At 40.8% G+C, this 18,523-nt stretch overlaps 1 protein-coding gene across 2 annotated transcripts in view; it reads left to right on the top strand.

Moving 5' to 3' along the window:
• Positions 1-17,221, top strand: part of tanc2b (tetratricopeptide repeat, ankyrin repeat and coiled-coil containing 2b) — a 207,613-nt gene extending 190,392 nt beyond the window's left edge. For both annotated transcript variants that reach the window (XM_067369441.1, XM_067369442.1), the window contains 15 exons: positions 46-215; positions 1,255-1,862; positions 3,684-3,792; positions 3,903-4,025; positions 4,786-5,022; positions 8,388-8,837; positions 8,916-9,009; positions 9,205-9,338; positions 9,424-9,547; positions 9,633-9,808; positions 10,819-10,951; positions 13,039-13,130; positions 13,234-13,380; positions 13,620-13,720; positions 13,797-17,221. In XM_067369441.1, the coding sequence (XP_067225542.1) occupies positions 46-215; positions 1,255-1,862; positions 3,684-3,792; positions 3,903-4,025; positions 4,786-5,022; positions 8,388-8,837; positions 8,916-9,009; positions 9,205-9,338; positions 9,424-9,547; positions 9,633-9,808; positions 10,819-10,951; positions 13,039-13,130; positions 13,234-13,380; positions 13,620-13,720; positions 13,797-15,873 (4,775 nt within the window). In that variant the 3' untranslated portion in view covers positions 15,874-17,221. The remainder of the gene's footprint in view (positions 1-45; positions 216-1,254; positions 1,863-3,683; positions 3,793-3,902; positions 4,026-4,785; positions 5,023-8,387; positions 8,838-8,915; positions 9,010-9,204; positions 9,339-9,423; positions 9,548-9,632; positions 9,809-10,818; positions 10,952-13,038; positions 13,131-13,233; positions 13,381-13,619; positions 13,721-13,796) is intronic.
• The last annotated feature ends 1,302 nt before the right edge of the window (positions 17,222-18,523 follow it).

An 18,523-nucleotide genomic window follows, 5' to 3' on the forward strand; every position in this document is an offset into this window, starting at 1 on the left:
ACCGATGCAAAATGTGTGTAAAAGTTTGGATGTTGTTTTTCTCAGAGAGGAAGATCACTCCGGATGAAGACCTCATCATTCTCATTGATGGTCTGAATGAGGCTGAGTTTCACAAACCAGACTATGGAGACACGATTGTGTCTTTCCTCTGTAAGACCATCAACAAGTTTCCAGCCTGGCTCAAACTGGTGGTGACTGTCAGGACCTCCCTGCAGGTAAACACACGTAACCACTGCTCATTTGTACCATATTTTACCATTAAATATTTTACAATATTTTAACAGAATTTAGTTTCCAATATTTTTGTCCACTGGAATTGATTCTCAACTTTATGAGGTTATATTTTTCTAATTGTACATAGTGTGTCACCTGTGCATGCAGTATACAATTTAAGTTATCTGAATAATTCGATCTCATATATTAGGGGATAAAATGTATACCTAGACTAAAAATATAATATTAATGTTCAGAATGTTTGGATAAGATTTTTTTAATGTTTTTGAAATAAGCTCTTATACGCACTTTGATCAAAAAATAGCCAAACAGTAATATTGTGAAATATTATTACAGTTTAAAATAACTGTTTTGTATTGTAATATATGTTAAACTGTAATGTATTCCTGTGATCAAAGCTGAATTTTCAGTCTTCAGTGTCACATGATCCTTCAGAAATCATTCTAATATGCTGATTTGCTGCTCAAGAAACATTTCTGATTATTATCAGTGTTGAAAACAGTTGTAATACTTCAGATTTTTCAGAATTGTTTGATGACTAGAAAACAGCATTTATTAGAAATAGATTTTTTTGTAACATTATAAATGTCTTTATTGTCAATCTTGATTCATTTAATGCATCCTTGCAAATGAAAAGTATTCAATTCTTTTAAAGAAAGAACTAATCTAGTGTATATCAGATTTGTATATCAGATGTAGAAATCCTGTAGAAATGTGTTTGTATGGGGGCATTTTTCCCTTACATTTTGAATTTAATAGACATTTCTGTCCTAAACCCTGTTAATTTCTGATCCTGTTATGATGACATAGGAATATTTATGCTTTGTTTGTTTATTATCCCCTTTTGTGTTGTTGGTTTATTGATTTGCATGTAAATTTTCCTTTTTGATTGAAAACGTCATTTACTATTTCATTGTACAGCACATTTTATCTGTACTCAACAGCCCAAAAAGCAGCTGCAAATTCTAATACAAGCGCAGTTTTTTTTAAAGTTACTGAGCTCTCGTCTCTACCTTCCAGGAAATCACCAAACCTCTCCCCTTCCACCAAATCTCTCTGGACGCCCTGGAGGAAAATGACGCCATTGACCACGATCTCCAGGGCTACATCCTCCACCGCATCCACAGCAGTGCGGAGATCCAGAACAACATCTCCCTCAATGGCAAGATGGACAACACCAGCTTCGGCAAGCTCAGTTCCCACCTCAAAGCCCTCAGCCAGGGCTCTTTTCTTTACCTGAAGCTCACCTTTGACCTGATCGAACGCGGCTACCTGGTGCTCAAAAGCTCCAACTATAAGGTGGTCCCGGTCAGTCTAGCTGAAGTGTACCTCCTGCAGTGTAACATGCGCTTTCCGACGCAGTCATCCTTCGAAAGGGCCCTGCCGCTGCTGAACGTGGCCCTGGCTTCCCTGCACCCGCTTACCGATGAGCAAATCTACCAAGCCATCAATGCTGGCTCAGTGGAGGGCACTCTGGAGTGGGAAGACTTCCAGCAGAGGATGGAGAACCTGTCGGTGTTTCTGGTGAAGAGACGGGATGGAACACGCATGTTTGTGCACCCGTCCTTTAGAGAATGGCTGATATGGCGGGAGGAGGGAGAGAAGACCAAGTTCCTCTGTGATCCCAGGTCTGACAAATACCTGATGCAAGTAAAAATTGGCTTTGTCATGTAAATGAAAATAAATGTACTTCCTTGCTGACAAACAAAGTTTAAAACAGCCTTTGATGGTGTTAGTTGGCCTACCAGACTTGTGGTTTGCTGGTTTTGAAGTGGTTCAAAAGCAATTCGTTACAGATCCAACAATATATAGACTTAAACATTCAATCAAACTGAATTTAAGACATTTTAAAATGTTCACCTAAATCAAAGTGTGAGAATGATAATCTGACCCAACATGTATGTCTTCTAACAACTTTTACCTCAGGGGAAAATCTGCCTTCAGAGATTTATCTAGGGCCCTGTTTACACCTGGTATTAAGATGCATTTTGTCAATCAGATCAAAAGTGAACGATGTGAAATGGGGTGTAAAACATTTTGAGCTTGGCCACTTTTGACCTCTTCCAGAGGTAGTCAAAAACGCATTTGACCGGATTGCTTTTATAGTGTAAACGCTCATGTGCTCGAATGTGTTCAAACAGCCAGAAATTACCGTCTACTCTCCACCTACTGACCTAATGCGTAAGCATTATGGGAAGTGTGCTAGCCAGATGGGATTTAATCTTTATTGGCTGAAGACACCAAGTTTGGCTTAAAGACGAAAAACGTACAAAGCACAATGTTCTCTCACCATTCCTGATTTCTAACACACACTCACAGCATTCGCCGTGTATCTATATGTAAATTATGCGAGCTTAATGTTGTCCATTATATTGAAATATCTGAAAAAACCCATACATTTACCTGCTCATAGACCCTCCACTCAAAGAAATCAGGACAGAAGTGGTTGAAAGTGGACAAAATAGATGGATTAAAATACCAGGTGCAAGCAGTAATGTGTCTCCCTTGTCCACTTGTGATCTAACCACCCCTTTAAGATGCATTTTGGTCGATCAATTATGATTTTAACTTTAGTTAGTGTGTAATGTTGCCGTTTGATCATAAACAACATCTGCAAAGTTACGACACTCAAAGTTCAATGCAAAGGGAGATATTTTATTTTAAAGAAATCACTGTTTAAGGACTACAACAAACAGCTGGTAGGGACTACAACGAGCTTCTGCCCCGGTTGGTGACATCACTAATCCTAAAATTTACATAAACCCCACCCCCAAGAACATGCAACAAAGGGGGCGGGGCCATGTTGGGCTGCTTTAGAGAAGAGGAAGAGTTGTTGTAGTAGAGTGTTGTTGTCATGCCGACATTTTACGCCGCACTGCTTCACAAACGAGGGTCAATTCAACACAAAAGATGAACATGACGACACATGCTAGTGGATGAGTTGAATCAACTCCACAGCAACTACATCAATTTATCCACTGACCATTCAGAAACGTCTAAAAGTTGTAACTTCTTCCTGAGTCTCTCCATCAGTGTCGACTCCGGTTTGAACAATGTAAGTCTGAACACCGTTACTGACAATCCTCATTTTGTCTGCGTGAGATTCTCCAGCTTTGTTGTTGTTGAGCTGTTAAAGCTCCGCCCTCTTCTGGAAAGGGGGCGGGAGCAGCAGCTCATTTGCATTTAAAGGAAAACACACAAAAATGGCGAATTTGCCAAATAGGGGCAAATTTGACAAGCTATAATAAATGATCTGTGGGGGATTTTGAGCTGAAACTTCACAGACACATTCTGGAGACACATCTTGTGAAAGGGGCATTATAGGTCCCCTTTAATAACAGGTGTAAACAGGGCCTAGGAAATGTGAAAAACAAATTCTGATGTTTTTGAGAACTGTAGCTTGAAGTATTTTATGTTTCTAACATGTTTTGTTTTTTGTTTTTTTGAAGGAATGGCCATACTCTTCTGGCTTTCTGGTTCTCCAGACAACAAAACAAACTAAATAGACAGCAGACCATTGAACTAGGTCACCACATTCTGAAAGCACACATATTCAAGGTAAGAGTGTTATGCAAGTATGTGATAATAGATAACCATAATGCTCATATTTTACTGGTAATGCTTTCATGCATTAAGGCTTTTTGTCCCATTATTATATCATACTGTAGGGCCTGAGTAAAAAGGTTGGGGTTTCTTCGTCCATCCTGCAAGGGCTGTGGGTGTCATACAGTACAGAGAGTTTATCTACAGCTCTTTCATCACTCAGAAACCTTTACACACCTAACATAAAGGTACTGCTCCACTTTACAGATCTTACATTTGTTTCTTACTCTAAAACCAACATTATGGATTTACTGTTTACTTTAAAGGGCACCTATTGTGTTTTTTTGATTTTATCTTTCCTTTAGTGTGTAATATAGCTGTAAATGATCTGCAAGGTTACAAAGTTTGAAGGGAGTGAATCTCTCCAAAAGAAAGCACTTACCTGAAACACCTAGTTTGTAGTCCTTTCATTCTTCCAATACTGACAGCACAGTTACCATAAATATAGTTTCAGCCTCAGACGTCATGCCCAGGGACCTTTGGCTGAACATCTGATGCATAAGGTGCACAAAATTGGATGCATTTGGGGAGTTTCAAAGTCGTCATCTGATGTGTGTGTCATGTTCTTTAATGGTCCACCTGGAAACAAAGCCATCATGATGCCAAACACCCTCACAGAACTGTGACAACAAGCGCTTATCAGGATTGACTAAATGCTGGATTTTCAAAAGTATGTGTAGTTCACGGCATAGACTCTTTAAAATACGTCCAAGAGTTTTACAGACCGGTCTGTTATTGTAGGGACATAGGCTGACCAATCAGAGCAGACTGGGCTTTTCAGGATGTGGGCTTTCAAAAGACAGGAACTAAAACAGTGTTTCAGGCAGAGGGTGAAAAAAGTGCTGCTTTTTAATTATTTAAAATCATTTAAATGTATTTTAGCACCCCATGAAAAGAAAATTATGAACTTGTAATTGAGCATTAAATGGGCACTTTAATTTTCTCTAGGTGTCACGGCTGCTGATATTGGGCGGCGCTAATGTGAACTACCGTACGGAGGTGTTGAACAACGCTCCGGTGCTGTGTGTGCATGCTCACCTGGGCTACATGGACATGGTGAACCTGCTGCTGGAATATGGCGCAAGTGTGGACTCGGCATCTGAGAGCGGCCTCACTCCTCTGGGCTACGCTGCCGCCGCTGGACACCTGGGGATAGTCACTGCCCTCTGCAAGAGGAAAGCAAAGGTACGCAAGTGTCTGACATCGACGGCTACATTAAAAGAGCTGCAATTCATAAATCACAATTTATACTTTATGCATAATAAATGCTGTTGGGTTATTCAATGTTGAAAACCCTGTAACTTGCTGATACTATAGCTACAGGGAGTGCAGAATTATTAGGCAAGTTGATTTTCTGATCATATTTTTTTTCCAAGCACATTTTACCAATTCCAATCCACATCAATCTTAATAACTACTATTAATATTGTTTTTAATCATTTATAAGTGATATATAATTGTTCATGAAGGCTGGAAATGAAGAATGCCCTATATTCAGGTGTGCAGAATAATTAGGCAGGGTTTCTTTTACAGATAAAATGAGCCAAAAAAGAGATTTAACTCAGACATAAAAGTCAAAAATTATTAAATACTCATGAGAAGGACGCAATACTAATGTAATACTAGAAATTGCAAAGTTAAAGCATGACCATTGGACAGTGAAATGCTCATTGGGTCAGCGGGGTCATACAAAAACAGCTGGAGAAGCAAAGACACGTTAACTGCAAAATAATTAAGAATTAAGGTGAAGAATTAAGTGTGAAACCATCAGGAACCCTTTAGTCTCCAGTGCCACCATTTCCCAGTACTGAAACCTACCTGGAGTCTTCAGAAGTGTGAGGTGTCAGGATCTCAGAGACTTACGTTAGCTGAAGAATCCTAAAAAATGACCTGCTCTTAATAAGAATCACAAGCTGAAGTGTTATAAAGTACATGAAGACTGGGTTTTTATAGGCCTTATAGACAGACAGCTTGAGAGTGACTCTTGAAGGACCAGCACCACATCCTCTTGTACCACTTTGTGAAGAATTTATCTTCCAGAATCTGGCAGTAAGTTTTGGAAGATCATTTAGTCCATCTCTGCAAGATGGACATTTCAGGATAAGAGATTGACTAAAAGTGAACTCCCACACCTTACTGCCAGATTCTGGAAGATAAATTCTTCAAACAGTGGTACAAGAGGATGTGGTGCTGGTCCTTCAGGAGTCACTCTCAAGCTGTCTGTCTATAAGGCCTATAAAAACCCAGTCTTCATGTATTTTATAACACTTCAGTTTGTGATTCTTATTAAGAGCGGGTCATTTTTTAGGATTCTTCACCTAACCTAAGTCTCTGAGATCCTGACACCTTGCACTTCTGGAGACTCCTGGTAGGTTTCAGTACTGGGAAATGGTGGCGCTGGAGACTAAAGGGTTCCTGATGGTTTCACACTTAATTCTTCACCTTAATTCTTAATTATTTTGCAGTTAACGTGTCTTTTCTTCTCCAGCTGTTTTTGTATGACCCAGCTGACCCAATGAGCATTTCACTGTCCAATGGTCATGCTTTAACTTTGCAATTTCTAGTATTACATTAGTATTGCGTCCTTCTCATGAGTATTTAATAATTTTTGACTTTTATGTCTGAGTTAAATCTCTTTTTTGGCTCATTTTATCTGTAAAAGAAACCCTGCCTAATTATTCTGCACACCTGAATATAGGGCATTTTTCATTTCCAGCCTTCATGAACAATTATATATCACTTATAAATGATTAAAAACAATATTAATAGTAGTTATTAAGATTGATGTGGATTGGAATTGGTAAAATGTGCTTGGAAAAAAAATATGATCAGAAAATCAACTTGCCTAATAATTCTGCACTCCCTGTATAGTCAAGCTACACATTTTAAATGATAGCTAGCTATAAGCTACAGTCAAAAATTACAAATTGCATTGAAGCTATTTACAGTGTCCATTTGCACAGTCCATTAATAAAAATGCTTGTCTTTTGCAATTTTCTAATTTAATATACTGTAGATTTAAAAATTGAATATCAAATTATATTGTCAGCAGAATAATTTGAGTTACACCAATATTAATTTATTAATATTATTATAAATAATAATGCTAAATAGCAGATTTTTGCTAAAAGGACATTTGAATATCAATTATATTTATGAGTGTTAAGCAAATGTAACAGAAAATTTAACAAATTAAAAATTTGACATACAAACTTTAATTAAGTCGCTTATCACAAACAGCAGACAATCAGCAAACAAGATGCATTCTCATTAATTGTTCCAGTGCAAAATAAGAAAAAAAGAGACAGATTTATCTCTAATGTCTGCTTTGTTTTAATATCGTGTGTGGATGCTTTACACTAATTCGCTTTCACGGGACGTCTGACAGCTGATAGAAATACTGAAGTAAAGAGTCGTTGTCATGCAAATGCTACACCGCCTCATGTAATCGCAGTGTTGAAAACTAGAAGGTTTTATACCCTGTCAAATACTCAGACTTGAGCAGCAGAGTGAACACAAGTAAACAGTGGCCCCGGTCTATTTCAGATGCACTCCATGAACTGTGCTACTTCCGACAACAGGACAACGGATTTAGAATGTTTGCTTTGATGCGTCCAGTCTAGACACTCTCTGTGTCTGGAATCAAATACTTCCCTACTATATAGTATGCAGAAAAACAGTACACCAACATAGTATGTCCAAATACATAGTATTCGAAAAACAGGCAAAAAGTACCATGATGGACACTTCACTATCCCATGAGTCCACAGGAGAGGATTTATGAAGCAACACAACTGATGCTGGAAGGTCACATGATAGTAACAACATGGCGGATGTAGTACGTCCTGATTACATTCCCATATTCATACTATATACATTTCAGATGCACTGATGGTGTTAGAATGTTGCAAACCATATTCTTTTGAGTAAGCTACAAATTTTAGCTCATCTCATTGTGAATCTTTGGTGTAAACTCACCTTAAAGGGTTAGTTCACCCCAAAATGAAAATTCTGTCATTAATTACTAACCCTCATGTCATTCCAAACTCGTAACACTTTCGTTCGTCTTTGGGACACAAATAAATTATTTTTGATGAATTCTGATAGATTTCTGTTCCTCCTTTGCCACTGACACTTTGACGCTTTAAAAAGTTCATAAAGAAATTGGAAAACTAATCCATATGAATTGAGCGGTTTTCGCCAAATTATTGTCTAAAGAAAATTACTTGCAGTGAAATGGCAGGGAAACATTTTCTCATAAAAGACAACATAACTCGTCAATGGCGAGGAAAGAGTTAAACAAATCCCCCCCAAGAACATTTCAATGCCCTCTCTGAGATACACTAGACTAGATATTCCTCTCAGTTTTATTCCTACATATTCTTCCTTGTAAATGCACTTTTTAGGACTGATAAAAATCCATCCATGATTCATGGAAATTGCCTAAAGCCAGTCAATAAGATATGAGCTTACAATTTTGGCTTTTGTGTGCTCAGTTCACATCAGACCTTGCTGAATAATATTTTTGTGTGTGTCTGTTCTCTCCATAGCTCGACCACTCGGACAAGCACGGTCAGTGTGCCCTAGTGCACGCTGCTCTTAGAGGGCACCTGGAGGTGGTGAAGTTCCTCATTCAGAGCGACTGGGGCCAGACACACCTCCAGACCCCCTCCCCTACACAGTCACAAGACACACCCTCCCCAACACAGCCACAGGCCACACCCTCCCCCACACCGCCAGATGCCACGCCCTCCCCCACACAAGCCACGCCTCTGGAGTCACAGCCCTCCAGCCCTGAGCAACAGGACGATTCAGTACAGACGCCGCAGGAGTCCGAGCAGAAGGTGGAGGAGCAGGAAGAGACTCCAGACGAGTCGGAACAACAGACACAAGCAGACGCTCAGACTCAGCAGCAGACATCGTCACAGCCTGTGACCTTCAACAAGAGCCTCGCCATACAGCAGGCCCTTATAGCGGCAGCGAGCATGGGTTATACTGAGGTAACGGCCTGCTGGTGTCACTCAATTCTTTGCATGCTTTTTGCTCCTATAGCTACTAATTTTGTCTATGTCTTTAAGATTGTGTCTTATCTCTTGGACTTGCCTGAGAGGGATGAAGAGGACACTCAACGCGCCCAGATTAACAGCTATGATACCCTGTGGGGTGAGACAGGTAAAGCTTCACTCCTACAGGATTTGAATTATACTCAAATCTACTGAGGCAGCATCCTAACTGACATGAAAGAGTCTGAAGTGGCTTCTCTTCTTGCTGTCACATTGACATTTGGCATTGCTTTCTGTGTGAAGAATGCATTTAATGTGCACTGGTAGCTCATGATTGACAGCTCTCTACTGCTGTTCTCCTCAGCACTGTCAGCAGCGGCAGGGCGGGGAAAGCTGGATGTTTGTCGGCTGCTATTGGAGCAGGGCTCTGCTGTGGCGCAGCCCAATCGGAGAGGGGTGGTGCCACTCTTCAGCTCTGTGCGTCAAGGGCACTGGCAGGTAATTGAAAAAGACTCCTTTTCCAGCTTTATCCATTAAATATAGAGAGTTTAACTACATGTTACAGCTGTACGCTCTCTGTCAGATTGTGGATCTGTTGGTGTTGCACGGAGCAGACGTAAACCTGGCTGATAAACAAGGCCGTACTCCGCTCATGATGGCCGCCTCAGAAGGGCACTTGGACACGGTGGAGTTCCTAATGGCTCAGGGTACATAAAATACCTTTTATGGTACAAAGGGACAGTTTTATAAGGCTTGCATCAAATAAACCTAACGTCTTTTGATTATTTGTAGGTGCGTCTATAGATCTTATGGATAAGGAGGGTCTCACTGCGCTCAGCTGGGCATGTTTGAAAGGACATCTGTCTGTGGTTCATTGCTTGGTGGAAAGAGGTGCCGCAACAGACCATGCTGATAAAAACGGACGGACGCCTCTCGATCTGGCCGCCTTCTATGGAGACTCAGAAGTGGTGAGCAATATTTCAGTTGGCTTGGCAATTTTGGGTTAAAGGATTAGTTCACTTCAGAATTAAAATTTCCTGATAATTTACTCACCCCCATGTCATTCAAGATGTTTATGTCCTTCTTTCTTCAGTGGAAAAGAAATTATGGTTTCTCCATATAAATGAATATAAATGACTTTAACAGTTACCAACGGGTTGAAGGTCCAAATGCAGTTTCACTGAAGTTTCAAAGAGCTCTACACAGTCCCAGATGAGGAATAAGAGTCTTATCCAGCGAAACGATCGGTCATTTTCTAAAAAAAATAAATAAGTAATATCCTTTTTAACCACAAATGCTCATCTTGCACTGCTCTGCGATACGCTACACATTATTTTGATTACTTTCCAACATGATTACATTACGCAGAGCAGTGCAAGATGAGCATTTGTGGTTAAAAAGGATATAACTTATTCATTTTTTTTTAGAAAATGACAGATCATTTCTCTAGATAAGACTCTTATTTCTTGTCTGGGATCATGTAGAGCTCTTTGAAGCTGCACTGAAACTGACATTTGGACCTTCAACCCGTTGGTAACTGTTGAAGTCCACTATATGGAGAAAAATCTTGGAAAGTTTTTTTCCCAAAAACCTTAATTTCTGAGTAAATTATCAGGAAATTTTAATTCTGAAGTAAACTAATCCTTTAAGATTTTTCAAAATGCTTAATCTGAGACCAAAATTTCCTCCTAGTTCTTTCAAACTACAAGCACCACACGCCTTCCACCAGCCTAATTTGACTCCGGTTACCAGACCTCCACACTGTTATAACTAATTGGACTTATGGTTTTCCCTTAGTGAACTATTAAAAATTCCCCAATTCTCATAGACTTGCACTGAAAAGTTCAAAGTAATTCCTCCCAGAGCGTTCAAAGTAGATCCTCTAAACGTGGCATCAGCTTTTCGGCTGTTTTGACCTATTATGCTGCAGTGTTTCCTGTAGAGAGACGAGTCGTTTCGTGCTCTTTTTCTGTCTCAGGTGCAGTTCCTGGTGGATCATGGGGCTTTGATAGAGCATGTGGATTACAGTGGAATGCGTCCTCTGGACCGGGCAGTCGGCTGCAGAAACACGTCAGTGGTGGTCGCCCTGCTGAAGAAAGGAGCCAAAATCGGTACGACAGTAGCTACGTTTACATGCAACCAAATAATCTGTTACTAACTGGATTGATGGTTCAAGCAGATTTAAAAATCGATCCAGTTGAGCTTGATCTGAATTGCATTTCGATCGGATTGGAAGGAGTGTTGAAGACCTGAAATTATCTGATCAATTTGAATCCAAACACTTTCCCAATTGGATTTAAACGTTCTTTGCGCACATGCATATACTAATATTCATTTTACATCTTACGAACTGGTCAGTGAAGGTTCTGAATGCAGCGACTGGGAAATGAGCATGTTGTTTTGTTCAGAATACATGTAATAAATACACATGTAAATGAATATGTGAATCGGATCGCAAAGTTTAGGGTTCATATAAACAGAACTTGCAGAATCTGAAAATGGATTGGATTCATTGCAATTGACGTAAATATGTGCATGTAAACATACCTAGTGTATGTGGCTCGAGCTTAGCCAATATTGTGCAAAACGAATGTCCCCACAAGCATAGTAAAACAAGAAATACCCTGCCAGCAAATGGTCCCCAAAAGGAAAACGGATTATCACTAGAGAGTCCGGACCTTGATACAAAAATCAACATATATGTGTATGTGTTTTCATTTAGCTCAGCTTGTGCTTGGCTGCTGTAGCATTCTGCCGCTCTGTGCTTTACTTACTTCGTCTCTCTCTCTCTCTCTCTGGAACCCTTTTTGTTTGTGGTGTTTGCCTTTTTTTTACTCTCTTTCTGAGAAAATCTTTCTGTTTGTCAACTCAACAGTTGGTGAGAGATAGTTTAACTTTGTTAGTGCTGGTGCTGTTTTGTTGTTTAACTTTTAATTTTATATTCTTTAGCTGAAGCTCTTATTTCCCACCACTCACAGCTGCTTTTTTGTGTTCCCCTCACTTTTCTTCCACAACCACCACCATCTCTCTTCACTTCTTCTTTCTCCCACTCTCACTTTCACTCACCTACACACACGCCACTCTCATAACCACCTCTGGTTGTGCTGCTCACTCCATCTCAATCACTTTTCCCTCAACCCTAATCCTTCCTTCGCTCTCACAACCCCTGACATCCATCCACAGGATGTCAGACCCTGCCGAGTCGCCACAGAGGAGGTAATGCTTGTGCTTGGACTGCTTGCATCTTGCTTCCCTTCAGGCATCCTGGCAGCTCTCTTCTCTATGTTCTGTGTCCAGTGGTGTGTTTGGGTGCTGCAGGTTTAACTGGTACTGTAAACTGTCCTGACGAAGTGTTCTGTATAGGGATTGCAATCATTGTACCTCCGATTATTTTTGGGGGTATACAGTTAAATAGTACCTAGCTCAAAGGGATGTCTGTTTGTCTGTATATCTATCTATCTATCTATCTATCTATCTATCTATCTATCTATCTATCTATCTATCTATCTATCTATCTATCTATCTATCTATCTATCTATCTATCTATCTATCTATCTATCTATCTATCTATCTATCGTCTGACTGTCCATCTGTCTGTCTATGGTCTGTCTCTCTGTATATTTCTCTATCTACCTACCTCACATGGGTTTCCCAACTATGCATGTAAAAATTGGAATAACATTAAAACTATGAAAATAGAATCGTATGGTAATGTATTAAATTAGATTGAAATTTATGTGAGCTATTAATGTCAAGGTGGACATAACTCTCAAATTTACAAATTTACCCTCATGTCATTCCAAACCTGTATGAGTTTTCTTGTGTAAAGCACAAAAGATATTTTGAAAAATGTCAGTGTTTTGTTTTGTTGTTGTTTTGTCTATACAATAAAAATCAGTAGGGTCCAATGTTGTTTTGGTCCCCATTTACTTGCATTGTATAGGCAACAGTTGAAGCATGACAAAAAGTTTGGGAAATCCTGAATTAAACAATAGCATCACTGTTAATCGTTAAAGATTAAAGGTTACAGGGAATGAGAAGTTGAGTTGGCCCTGAAGGCATCCTCATCCTGTTGTTCATGCCTTCATCTGTTTGTTATGACTCCTGAGTGTTCTGCACTCCTCCGTCTCTCTCCATGTTTTCCCCTCAAACCTTTGATTGTCCATTTTGACCCATCAAACATCCTGTTACCCCATAGGTCCTGCTACCTGGGCAATGGCGACGTCTAAACCTGACATCATGATTATCCTACTGAGTAAACTTTTAGAGGAAGGAGATGGTTTCTACAAGGTCAGATTTACTCATAATTTACCTTTAATGTTTGCACAGATTTGTCTAGAACAAAGACCTTGGCTCTATGTATTTACACAGTCAATCATCTTTTCTCCTGCAGAAAGGTAAAGTGAAGGAGGCAGCTCAGCGTTACCAGTATGCTCTGAAGAAATTTCCCCGTGAAGGATTAAGTGAGGACCTGAAGACCTTTAAAGAGCTCAAGGTGTCTTTGTTCCTGAACTTGTCTCGCTGTCGGAGGAAAATGAATGTGAGAACAGCATGAACGTTTCTAAAAAATACCCTTTACAAAGTCTCATTCTGATTATTAGTGCACACAGTAAGATTCTTGATATACTTGTGATGATGTAATATTGTAACTGCAGTATGCAGCATGTCATAAGAACCTTGCTGATATACCTCTAGGACAACTGTGCAAAATAATGAAATGTCAACCCCCAGAATACAAAAATAAAATACAGTTCACTGAACACACTTTCTTGGCCGCAGGACTTTGGTATGGCGGAAGAGTTTGCTACCAAGGCTCTGGAACTGAAGCCTAAGTCTTATGAGGCATACTATGCCAGAGCCCGTGCCAAACGTAGCAGCAGGTATGGGTCATTACTTTATTTACTTTGACATCAAATTACTTATAAATGGCTTAATATTTCCATTGCCACTCCATAGGCAATTCGATGAAGCACTAGAAGACCTGAGGGAAGCCATAAAGCTGTGTCCCAACAATCGTGAAATCCAGCGACTCCTTCAGCGCGTGGAGGAGGAGTACAGGCAAGTTACCCAATCAGAGGAGCCAGAGCTTGAACCTCCTCCATCTCCACCACCATCTCCTTTACCAGTGGAGGAAGATGAGGAGCCCCCTCATCATACCCCTCCCCCTGAGCCAAGACTGGATGACATGGAACCTGTTCAAGATTTGTTTGAGGATGACGACTTCCTGGAACAAGAGCTAGAAGCCGTGTCAATGGGTCTTGCCTCTGATATTCACTCGAACGCTTCAAGCCTTGCCATTATACGTAGTCCACCCCTTTCTCCGACCCATCATGACACTGGCTACCTATCTGGAGGACAGGCCTATGAGTTCCACCCGAGCTCCTCCTCCATGTCATCTCCTACCCATCATAGTTACCAGTCCACCTCCCCATGTATCTCCCCAACACATCAGAACTCCCACTACCGCCAGAGTCCACCCCATACTTCACCCGCCCATCAGTCCTCCTACCGGTTTAGCCCTCCACCCATGGGCGGTGGAGGGAACCAGGGCATGGATTACCAGAGTCCTCCGCCATCTCCTCTTCGGCGTGGGGTTCCATTCAGAGCAAGCCCTCCAGTGGAGAGTGTGTGTCTGTATCGTTCCCAGTCTGGCTCTCCAGTCCGCTACCAGCAGGAGCCTTTACCTAGCCGCCCTAAATCGCCACTGTTGAAGATGAGCAGTCAGCGATCCTTCCAGCTCCAGTCGCAACCTTCCCAGAGCTCTCAGACCAGCCAGCACCACCAGATTCAGGGTCTTCGCCTGCAGCCTTCTATGGCACAGATCGTGAGAACTAGCCAGCCCAGTAACAGTGTGTACAGCCAGTTGGCGCATCCACTCAGCAGCAGGTATCAGGGTAGTTCCATGGATGTGGACAGGGAGAGAGATCGGGAGCCAAGACTTGTGTACCAGCCCTCGTTGGATGGCCGGTCAATGTCTCAAGTGCAATCCAGCCTGAGTGTGGGAGCTCTCTGTCAGCACGGGGGCCGAGGTGGGCCTGCCGGGGTTCTGGAGTCAAATTTGGGGAAAGATGAGCTCCCTCAACGTCCTGCTTCAGCCTACCGTTCAGCTACAGGGGGACCTGGAGGCATGCGCTTCAGCCAAACCCCCCAGATTAGCCGCAGTCAGTCAGCGGCATACTATCCTGTCTCCAAGCATGAACTTGAGAGAGCAGTGGCTGCCTCTGCTCTGCCACCTTGCCAACTGGGCTCTCCGGAGATCCCCCACCTAGTGCGCAGACCTATCAGTGCCAATACAAGTGACCTAAAGCAGCACGTACCGACCCCCAGACCACTGATCCACTCCCAGAGCGTAAATCTTCGCTTCTCCCCGTCTAGCAGTAATATCTCCTCAGGCTCCAGCTGCAATATAGGCCCTGGCTTCAGGCCCTCCTCCTCCATGGCCCAAATGGAAATCCCGTTACAGACCACATATGAGCGAAGCTTTGACGAGCCATCTGCCCTTTCACCCTCTCAGAGCGGACTCTACTCGGGTGAACCCGCCCGATCCCGGACCACTCCGTTTATGGGCGTCATTGACAAGACCGCAAGGACTCAGCAACAGTACCTTCACCAGCCTTCCCGGGCCTGGCCCGTTTCATCCCTGGAATCGGTAATCACTAGCCCCACCTCGCCTGGCAACTTGATCCACCAAGCCTCCACCGCCTCTTCCTACAGCCCACCTACATCTCTAGGCAATATTGCCTACTACAATAAGACCAATAATGCCCAGAATGGACACATGCTAGAGGATGAGTACTACGTCCAGCCGCAGCCCTCCTCCCTGGGCAAGCTTGCTAACGGAGGGGCCCGTGATCGAGACCTCCTGGAGAGGGTGAGCCAGGTGCCGACTTACCAGGATGTTAAAGTGGCACGGACAATGCCCGTGGCACAGGCCTACCAGGAGAACATGTACCGCCAGCTTTCCCGTGATGCCAGACAAGGTCCCACCTCGCCCATCAAACCAAAGAGACCCTTTGTGGAGTCAAATGTTTAATAGGCACCCAAAAGGGTGGGCACAAAGGTGTGTGTGACAGTGAATGTTTGTGACAGGTTATACGTAAGGGACTGTGTAAGTGCAGGATATTAAAACCAGTATTTAAAGTAAAGAAAACTGAATAGTATAAATACTTTTAATAAACTAAAAACCAGTGTTACAAAGTTGTGTACAAATACCTGTGCCTACTTCTGTTGGTAAAAACATAGTTTTTAGAATTTGCGTGGTGAACAGGCTCCAGATATCCTGACAGCACCCGTTTGGAGTATTAGAATACAGTATGTAAAGATAAAAATGTTCTATGAATCTCTGCACATTATAAGAAAGCACATTATTATTGACGTTCCACAACAGAGGCCTACCTGCAGAGAAACAGTGTCTTGCCATCGTTCCTAGCACTAAAGCAGATATAAAACTGGGAATCTATGTGTTCTGGGAATCTAACTCATTCTGTCTCTCATTTACTCTTTCTCTCTCTCTCTCTTCCCAATGAAACTAAACAAATTTGCTAGGCTTTCTGGACATCATATTGTTGGATTATTCAATGCTGTAAAAAGGAAAAAAAAAAATGTTTCAGAAAAACTAAGCTGTAGTTACAGAAGGAAAAGAGGAATATTTATAATTAAGTTATATGATGTATAGAAATATTAAAGCAGTTTTTGTGTCAGGTTTATTTTTTAATTTTTGTTTGGGTTTAATTTTGTAACTATTGATTTGAGCTTTTGGAAATGTTATCACATATTTTCAAAATAACGATTCAGAGTTTATGACTGGAGATCATTATCTTTACAGTTATTACCTTATAATTCTGGCTCCCAAGCAGAAATATTGTTTGTCAAAATTCACAGTTGTAGAGTGGCAATAATATTAGTTTAATCAATTTCTTGGGAATAAGCTTAATATGAGTTTCAAGTAACCCTCATATAGCTTTTTTCTTTATTTAAAGAATGATTTCAGTTAATTAGCAAGTGGAGTGGCAATCCTGCCGTATTTCAAATAGAAGAATGTAACACACCATAGACGTCTTATGAACTCTACAGTATGTATACTACGCCACACAAAGTTTCAGGGGAGTTTGCAAGGTAGTAATACAATTTCTTCTCTTTTTTTCAGTTTCTTTATTGTTCTAGGAAATGGAATATTGCATTGTCACAGGGAAGCAACAGTATATCAAGTGAAGTTTGTTTTAAATTTAAACTTTTATTCGTAACTTCGGTCTGCACTGACTGTGACATTTTGAAGAAAGAGCACTTTATTCATTTGTAAGGATTGTATGGAATGTGAATATTGGGGGGGCTGAAGTTCTTTTTTTTTTTTTTTTTTGATCTGGGATAGGACATCCTTACTAACGAACGTTCAGTGAACACTGGAAAATAACCTGTGATTAGTTGTACTACTAGAAAACAAATAGAAGTCATTGTCCTTGGTGCAATTCTAATTTTTCAAGCAAATGAATGAACAATAATATAAAAGAGCAAAATTATGTTTTTAAAAAGATATAAAATGTGTATATAACAGCCTTTATAGAGCGCAGTGTACTTGCTGTATATAGTGGCCAAATGTGTTCATGCATACAAGATCCTGCTCTCCTCTGAAAATGCGTCGCCAAACGCGGCGCGAGAAGGACTTGATGAGCCTCACGTGTCAAACACAGTTCAGTGGCATCACACACTACCCAAAAGCAAACCAGCCGTTTTGAAATAGTGTATTTGTCGTGTAAAAAAAAAAAAAAAAAAAAAAAATACTATTCAGCTAGTTCCTTTTGAAATTCTCTGCTTCAGAATGCAATATTATTAACATGCAGAGCTTAAATGTGGCTTTGGTCAGATCTTCTCAAAAATACAGTATATGAACAGATATCTAGACAGCTTGTCTTAAAGGCAACCATAATCACCTTTCTAGTGCTGTCAGTGTAAACCTGCTTGAATGGAGAGATGGTCAACTTTGGGGAAAAGTGAAATAAAGACAGAGGGCTCATCAAGGGCCTCTTTCGGGTGTTGTGGTTTTCAGTGCGAGTTATTTTTGCTGTACATAACCAGACGCATGATTTATCCTCCATTCCCCTCCGAAATCGACATACACAGACATTCGTGAATCTGCCGTATGTCTCCAATAGAGGAACTTAACAGAAATAATGCTCACAAAAAATCTCACACTCATCTCCACCAAACTCAACAGTAGAGACGTTACATTTACCTCTAAAGGGTTTGGCCATTCTTTTTATTTTTCAATTGGATTTGAGTTGATTTTAATGTATTTGCTTGCTAAGCAGAGTTTTTCGTCTGTAAATGTGAGCTTTCAGAGCGCTGTGACAACGTTTAATGACTTCAATAAACCAGAATGTGTTTTTATCATGTCAGTGGTCATTTTTATATGGTTTATGTTTAATAATAGTTACTTTAAATATAAGAAATGTATAACACTGGTCAAGCTTAAAAGATGATTCCTTTTATTGTGGTTTACTTTAAAGGGATAGTTCACCCAAAAATGAAAATTGTCATCATTTACTCACCCTTATGTTGTTGTTGCAAACCTGTACGAGTTTCTTTAATCTGTTGAACACAAAAGAAGATATTCTAGTGACCAGACAGTTGACGGTAGCCATTGACTTCCATAGCATTTTTTTTTTTTTTTATTCCTACAATGGATG

Source organism: Chanodichthys erythropterus, chromosome 19 (genome assembly GCF_024489055.1).
Source record: "Chanodichthys erythropterus isolate Z2021 chromosome 19, ASM2448905v1, whole genome shotgun sequence".
Lineage (NCBI taxonomy): Eukaryota > Metazoa > Chordata > Actinopteri > Cypriniformes > Xenocyprididae > Chanodichthys > Chanodichthys erythropterus.